This window comes from Adiantum capillus-veneris, chromosome 13, assembly GCF_014529385.1.
Source record: "Adiantum capillus-veneris isolate H3 chromosome 13, ASM1452938v2, whole genome shotgun sequence".
NCBI classification, from domain to species: Eukaryota; Viridiplantae; Streptophyta; class Polypodiopsida; order Polypodiales; family Pteridaceae; genus Adiantum; species Adiantum capillus-veneris.
Window position 1 is genome coordinate 84,888,629 of NC_140943.1, and position 8,149 is coordinate 84,896,777.

Genomic DNA, 8,149 nt, shown 5'->3' on the forward strand with positions numbered 1-8,149 from the left:
ACAGGTTTGGCTTGTCCCCAATAGTCCTCCATGTAGTATTGTGGACTTTCTTCAAGCACATCCATCCCATAGGCAATATTAGGATCTATATCTTCCTCACAGCCTTCCAAACAAGCAATAGATGACTCACAACCCACTTGATTCACAAAAGTGATTCTCAGATGTGGTGGTTGCGGTCCTAGCACTGGAGGTGGTAAGGGTGTTGTTTGAACAACATTTTGAGCCCTAGGGACCATGTGTTGTGCTGTTTGTTCAAGAGGTGGGGCTGGCATCAATGCAGGCACTCGAGGTGTGTCTGTCCATGCTAAGGTTGGTCTATTGGCCATCGCGCGCTTAAATACTATGCAATCCTTAGCTTGATGATCATACCTCCCACCACAGGCATTGAAATTCCCATTGAATTTTACTCTAAAAGTAGGGTCACTAGTACTATGCGGTCCATAGTATATTAAGCACCATTGTTGCTCCCTTCTTGGATACATATGATTTTTTTGTGGAGCACGATTGTCTCTAAGACTCTCTTGAATAGCCTTGGTAAGATCTCCTAAAGTCATCTCAGATATCTTTGGCTCCTTAGCAATAGGCTTTAGGGTCATTGGTTGATGCCCTGATGCTTGCGAGCTAATAGATTTAGACTCAACAGACAATCTTTCTCCTTGAATCATTAAACTATCCTCCAATTGGATCGCATTGGTGGTGACTGCTTCCCAAGCGGTGATACTTCTAATGACTAGTCCATTGTAGGTATCCTCATGTCGTAACCCCCTAATGAATCTATCAAGCAATTGGTTATTGTTGAAGCGCTCATTTAGATTACAAGGAGAATTCAAATGCTTCAAGCGACTAATAAAGTCTCTCACCAACTCTCCTTCCTCTCTTGGGCTTTCTGGAGTTGAGAGGCTACACCCCAAAGCACTCCCTCTCGTATGTATTCTTTCAAGAATAGTCTCCTAAGAGTAGGGTAAAGGTTATATACCAATCCCCTGCCTTCCCACTTAAGGTTAGGCTTAAAGCATTACTCTTATGCAGGTCATTGTGTTCTCCTAGAGAATCGCATATTTGTTCAAACACTATGCTTTCTCACATCCCCGTCTCCACTAAATTTTTGTGTGAGCTTGGCTATTTGTACTGCCTTACTTCTAGGCTCTCTATCAGGCGTGTTACGCATATTCTCAGCAATAGATCGACCAATAGCTTGAGCAAATGTTGCCAACTCACCTAAGTGAGCAGGCACAATGGGTGAATGCGCTCCAAAGACTACATGTGGAGTGGGTATTGGCATTGGGCTTGGCGCATAGGAAGCCCTTGGGTTTCACGTTTGGTACAGTGTTGTGCCATGTGGCGGCCCAAAATTCATATGTGTGGCCCTAGGCATAGCAGACGTCGGATGTGACATGCTCATGCTAGTCAGTATAGTCCCATGGAAATAAGAACTTGGGTGTTGTGGTTCTGGAGCATAGTTTGTTGAAATAATGGGAGGAGTAGGGGCTACATGAGTACGAGGACCCATGGGTGTATACGATTGGTACACACTTGTAGGTACTATTGCAGGCATTGAGCTACCATGTAGTGGTGCTTTACTAACAAATGAGGTCCATGGTGTGTTTCTTGGCATGCCCATCATTGGGGTAGGCATGGTAACCGTGGCGTCATCAAGGGAAAGATGATCTAGACTTGGAAAGGTAAAGCTATCACTTGTGGGCTCATATTGCACTGAGACCCCTAGCGAAACAACATATGGAGGATCCATCGGACTTACCGAGGGAGTCTCCATTTGCGATAAGGTCGGTTGTTTAGCCTTTCCTGTATCCAAGAATCTCATGAGACCCATTGAAGGCATGTTGATCCCCTTGTTCTGTCTCTCTAACTCAATCACCCTATGGATGACCTCACAAACTCTTTGTTGTTGATCCTCCATACTCGTAGCACCCATTGTGGATTGTAGGACATCTAACCAACCCACGTGATAGGTGTGACCTGTGTATAGGTCGGTTAGAGTTTCCGTTTGTAGTTCATACTCCTAGTTCTCATTTAAGAACGCTCCATCTAGGATTGAGGTGCTAGGGGTGTCCTTTGAGCTAGATGCTATGTTGCTCTCTATGGGTTGGCCTTAGCAGTTGCTAAGTCAGGAGCACTCGATTGCTCTCTTAGCAAGGATATTGACATAGGGGCTTTCGCTTTTAACTCTCTTCGTTGCTCTGCTATGTAAGCTTTCGACTTCCATTTCCCTAGCCGCAATGATATATCGCTCAACCTCTTGCACTTCGGCAAGGCTTCTACCATCGGGTAGTATGACCTCGGAGGGGAATAGCTCTAAAGAGTCAGGAGGTGCAGTGAATAAAGTATTCACGTGCACATTCTCTATGGGCATAGGGTCTTCGTTGGTCATGAATGGAGAATTTACTTCGCCACCCCCCTCATTTACATCGTTAGTTCCGTGATCGGAGCGAGTGGCTCTACTAAAGGTTTTCTTCAAGCGGGTAAGCACGCTCGGCCCAGACCGCGGGTCCATGGCATGCATGTCTTGGCTTGAGCTATCAGGATTAGGCATTGGGAAACCCTCCATGACGTCGCAGTCAAAGGAAGAGTCAGTAGCCGCTATGTTCGGGTCTTGGTTTGTACTACCTTGGGTCCCCGTCGACGGCCCGGAACCTAAGGTAGGTGGATATTGAGAACTCGCGTAAGTCGAAATTCTCTCTAGTTACTCCGTCTCTAGCACACGACCAGAGCGCAGATGCATGTGCCTTTGGCACCCTACAAGCGTCAGCGAATAACCTTGAAGGTTAACCGCTTACTTTTTTAGGCGTCCGTTTTCACTCGTGTTTTTTAAATTTTTTAATGTTTTTTAATGATCGGTTTTTTGATTAAAGTGTGTGATAGAAGACAAAGAGAGAAGAGAGATCAAGAGAGTGGAGGCAGGTAGACGAATGGAGAGCAAGACAGTAGAGAGCAGAGGATAGGGAGGATGAGAGGGGATAGGTGGAGGTGGAGAGAGAGGAGAGGGTGGAGGAGTAGTGGGTGGCTTAAGTAGCGAAGGAGGGCAACAGTAGTAGTGACCGAGGAGGTGGTGGAGGAGGAGAGGACGGAGGAGAAGATTTGGTGGCTTTGGTGGCCAATGAGGGAAGCAATGGTGGTGCATTGGTGGCTCCCCTCCCAAAAAGAAAAAAGCTCGCTCCATATCCTAGCTCCTAGAATAGAATATCACACACATCAAGACATCTGAGAAACGAACTTCAAATTGAGCAAGAAGAACACACAAAGAATTCACACATAGGGAAGTAGAGAAAACGACATTGGTAAACAAAGTTTGATTTCATCAATGGACTTACATCACCTTCAACACCCTTGGTGCTCGTACCCATTCTGAGCTCCTGTTTAATAATAGAATTGTGGGCTCTTTTGAAATCAAAATATCTGTTAAGTAGGGATGCCCTCCTTTTCGCCAGAAACAAAGGGCAACGTCAAAAATTAAGCCTTGCATGTGAGCATGCACAAGGCTTCGTGATTGAAAAACAAAGGCATAGCTAAACCTCCCATGTGTATGCTCTTACACATGAGGCTACATGAAGCTCTTTGTGCATAAACTTTGGGGAAAATTACCAAAGTACCCCTGTAATTTGTGGAAATTTCCAAAATACCCTTGTGTTCGTTTTGGGTGGATAGCTCTAGATTTTTCAAAGTTTGTTCCTTTAGACAATAGAGATCCATTTTGACTGCTTAACACATAATTTCTCATGAATTAGTTGACAAAAAAGGGCAATTATGTCTAAAAATAATGAAGCAATTCATCTCTAAAGCTTACAAAACCAATTCAAATTCTAGTTTTAGCGTCTTAGAATGATAAACAATCAATCTTCTTATGAAGATCGAGCTCCAAAAAGAATTGTCTTTGGAGATGTTCAATCTTATAGCCGGAGGTATTTAGCAATTTTGCAAATTTTGAAGGACATTTTGGGAAGTTTTGACAAAATATGGGGGTATTTTGGGAATTTTTGAAACTTGAGGGGTATTTTGGTAATTTTCCCTAAATTTTGATACTAGAATATCCAACTTACCTCTTTGAAAAGAAAGTTCGAAAGTCAAAAGTAAGATCAAACAGTTAATGTAAAGATTAAAATGGTTTTTTATTACTTATTTAAAAATATTGAAACTTAAAGATTTGATATGTGAACAATATATAACAATATGACATGTATGAATATTAAATTTGATATGGAAAGCAAATAATGCTTTCACTCACACTCTCAATCTCAAAGGAAAACATCAACGGCGTCAAAAGAGAGACCATAAAATACTGGAATTAGGCTTCAATGGTACATAGGCTATTTTGCAATAAAATGCTGCATGATGTAGAGTGAAAAGAAATACATTCCATCATAAATACTTGAAAGTTTTAAAAAAAAACATCATTTTTCTTTTCATAGAAATAAGATATCATTTAACTTGCTTTTTTCTTAAACCAAACTCACAATTGTGAGTGCATGTATTGAATTCTTTATGAAGAAATACACAAAGCAGGAAGGTGCATGCACATCTGGGAATTCCTTTCTTTAGGCACTACCTTCCTATGGGCTCCAGGTTCATTGAGGATTTGGATCTTATGACGGACATTTGCATAGTAAGAACCACAATGTTAAGAGTTATTTGGCAATCCAGAAATGTGCTTCTATTTCAAGGAAAACGTGAGCCCTTATACCCAAAGGTTGTTCTAGAAACATGTTGGTGGCGAAGGCATTATAGTAAGACCTCCAAGATGTAAGATATGATGTATTCTTTCTTGGTTATCCATGTGCAAAGGATATGCCAGAGCTCTTTATAATTTTATGAGTTTTAAGCAATTCAAGCTTAACTGAGCACTTTTAAACAAAAAAAGAAATACACAAAGTAATCTCAACCTCATGATGAGCCTTGACGTATTGCTCAAAACACAACGCCAGACAAAGGCGAGCCATAGTGATGCCAAATTTTTTTAAAAACTCACATTAGACATTGCAACAATGCTAAAAAGAATGCAAAGTTTCACAAAAAAATTATCATGTTGATGTGTAAAGCGTGCCTACCCACACTGAAAAGGGGTTAGCATTGGGCATGCATATATTTGGTGTGTAACTAGCCTAAGGAGAGCTTTAGAATGCCAAAGAGAGGTGTATATATACGGTAAAGGAGCCACTTGTAACACAGGTGCCTTTTAAAAGTCACACGCGCCAATTTATAGACAAAAAGTTTGGAATATACTAGGAATATTGCTTATGTGTCAACTTGTGATTTGTTGAAAATTGTCCTACTATTGGGAACTTTGAAATCTTATCAACCCAAATCTCTCGAGATTCCTCCAAATCTCTCTAGATTCCTCCTTAGGGCATCATCCGATAGACCCTCAAGCAAAACTGTCGTGTTTGTGCAAGAATGCAACTTGAGTGCTGGTGCGCACAAGCTGAAGCACACGTCCTGACCACCTAAGCATATCGCAGTTGCTGCCCTCATAGCTAACTTTAATTAACAAAAAAAATATGTCTTCGGCTCTACATGCAACAGGTTGCGTTAGCTCTCTCGTATCCCGCCTTGCTTGCCTGCCTTGCCTCTCGCCTTGCTTGCCTACATTGCGCCCCCCCCCAAAAAAAAAAACCAACCCAAATACACCTTGCTAACTCGCCGCCATGCGCTCCCTCTCCCTTTCCTTTTCCACTTCAAATAAATCCTCGATTTTTGGAATTTCTAGGATTGGGTACCCCATACTGGGTCTGAGGTGTCTCTGACCCCTAAAAGACCTCAAAATTTAAACTTTCTCAAATTGATTGCCCAAATTAAATAAAAAAAGTATCAATCTTGGTATTATCTAATCCACCTTTGCATGAGGAATCTCATGCAATTTTCAAAATTCAAATCTGACCAAATTTGCAAAATTCCACCCAAGATTACACTTTTTTTTTCTTTTGAGTGTCTTCAAACTCGATCCTTTACCCTAGGCACTCACCTTTACTATTGCAACAACAAAAAGGGGGTCCTCACAGAATCCATGCACACCCTTGTTGATCGACCAAGTGGAACACCCACAAAGACCTTGAGCATTAAATTGAATACCAATTGCAATAGCGTGCTTACATGAATGGCAAACCTAGAGAACCAAAGACCAAGTACATTGAACGCTAGTAGTCGGTAGTATTCAAAGAAAAAAATACATTGCAGGCTATTATCTAACGTTTATGTGTAGCACAGCAACAAAAAAAGAACTAAACAAGAGTTTTATTAATGAAGAAAGGCACTCAAGAGTCCATTTGATTAACTCTTCAAGTGGTTATGACAGGCAAAAAAAGGCTAGAATAATCTCTCCCAAGTGGTTAAAATTGCTGCCAAGTTGCTTAGCAACGAGGGCGCTGCGACATACCGTATGTTAGAAGTAGGGAGGGTGAGGAACAAACGAAGTATAGCCAAAACTGTGGAGGGGATCCAAAAAAGGGGAAGTGTAGTACATGGGTTCTCTTGAGATGAGGCATTCCCCTCTCTCCTTCCAAGCTCTCAAAACCTCATCATAGTCAAGCCTAAGGCAAAGCACTCCTCCCCCATCATTCTTTTGTTGGTGGTTAGAGCCATCTGTAGAGGGACTATGGAGTGCATTCACATCAGGCTCAAAGTCACACAAATCTATTCTATAAGGCTCCCCATCATCTTCCACACTTGAAATAGGACACTCAAAATTGGTGTGGTCGGGCGTGGCCGCTTTCGATTCACATGAGGGCGGTGGTGTGCGGCCGGCGGAGGCGGTGGTAGCTACTCGCTCTTCAAACGTGTCCGGGCGGCGAGGGGAAGGGTAGGGCATGAAGTCAAGCACATTGTGCATGACCATATCAGGGCAGCAACTGACAAGGCTCATTACTTCATCAGAAGAGAAGCCATCATCTGAGCTGTTGTACTCCAAGGGGGAAATTGGGCTGTGGGAGGCACTCACATGAGATATGGTGGAGCTTGCAGTGGCGGTGGTATAGCAACTACTGCTGGTGGTAGTGGTTGTTGCCACACTCTCCTGAGAAAGGCATGAGGAAATTGAAAGAGGTGATGGGCTCTCATAGTACTCACATTGCAGATATGGGATTTGAATCAGCCCACTTTCCATTAGTGTAGAATTAGCTCCAACCCTGTGAGGGCGAGCTTGCTTGAAACCTCCATAGCCATCTCTGTGTCCACCCCTGTTGTTGTGCCGCCTTGTTCGAGGCCGCTTCAATGTGAAACAGAGTCTCTCTTGCAAATTCTGAAGAGACCTCATCTTCCTCTCTGCAGTAGTAGTAGTAGTAGAAATTTGCTCTGAATGCCTTTTCTTGTTGCTTGAAGGGGAGGAGAAGGGCCTTCTTCTGGAGGAGACTGATCTGATGCCCTTGTTGAGGGACATAGCTGTGAAAGCTTCTTGTATCAGAGAATGGGGTTTATGCTTTTAATTGTGTGTGTGTATGTGTGTGTGTGTGTGTGTGTGTGTGTGTGAGTGGTGTTGGGTTTATGCTAAAGTTTGCTATGTCAATTAGTGTGCTTAATTTTTGATCCTACCTGGAGCTTAATTGGAAAAGCTACTTGAGAAGGAAAGCAGCATGGGGGGGAATGGAATGCTCGGCTACAAGCTGACTCTTCTGCAGAGAGAAAGGGTTGGGGTAGCTTTAGCAGAGGCTTAAGAGCCAATGCTTGTTTTGGGGAGAGAGAGAGAGAGAGAGAGAGAGAGAGAGAGAGAGACCCCTCTCCATTTAGAGGATGCTTTTCCAAATGTAGCCGGAAGGTTGGAAAGGCCTTTCAATTTCGCCACTAAATGTAGCTGGTTCTGCAAGTTGGAAGAAATTTTGACAGCAGGCAGCCGATGCTAAATCTACCAACCAAGTTAAAATTCCTTTTTCCCCAATTTTACAAAAAAAAAAAAAAGGATTTCAGCGGCCACAGATTCTGCCAAAAATTGTGTTGCAATGTGTCAAAATTTGTGATATTATTTTTTATTCAGCTCATCATTAGCTCTTTCAAATTCTCCCCATTTTTTCCCAATTAACTTTTGAATAGCAATTTCAATTCTTAAAAATAATGTAATTTAATTTATTTCGCAATTTTTATCAGCTTCCTAACTGTGAAACCAAACTAAATAAAAAGATAAAATCCGACCTGGCACGGAAAATACTGA

General features: G+C 42.3%; 1 protein-coding gene across 1 annotated transcript; it reads right to left on the bottom strand.

The window, feature by feature from the left end:
- Nucleotides 1-6,221: 6,221 nt before the first annotated feature.
- Nucleotides 6,222-7,826, bottom strand: LOC147444379 (uncharacterized). The gene has a single exon (XM_086527846.1). The coding sequence runs from the start codon at nucleotides 7,382-7,384 to the stop codon at nucleotides 6,392-6,394; it is 993 nt and encodes a 330-aa protein (XP_086383972.1). The 5' UTR covers nucleotides 7,385-7,826; the 3' UTR covers nucleotides 6,222-6,391.
- Nucleotides 7,827-8,149: the final 323 nt, after the last annotated feature.

Coding starts and splice junctions, on each gene's coding strand:
- LOC147444379 (XM_086527846.1), bottom strand. CDS start 7,384: ATGTCCCTCAACAAGGGCATCAGATCAGTCTCCTCCAGAAGAAGGCCC.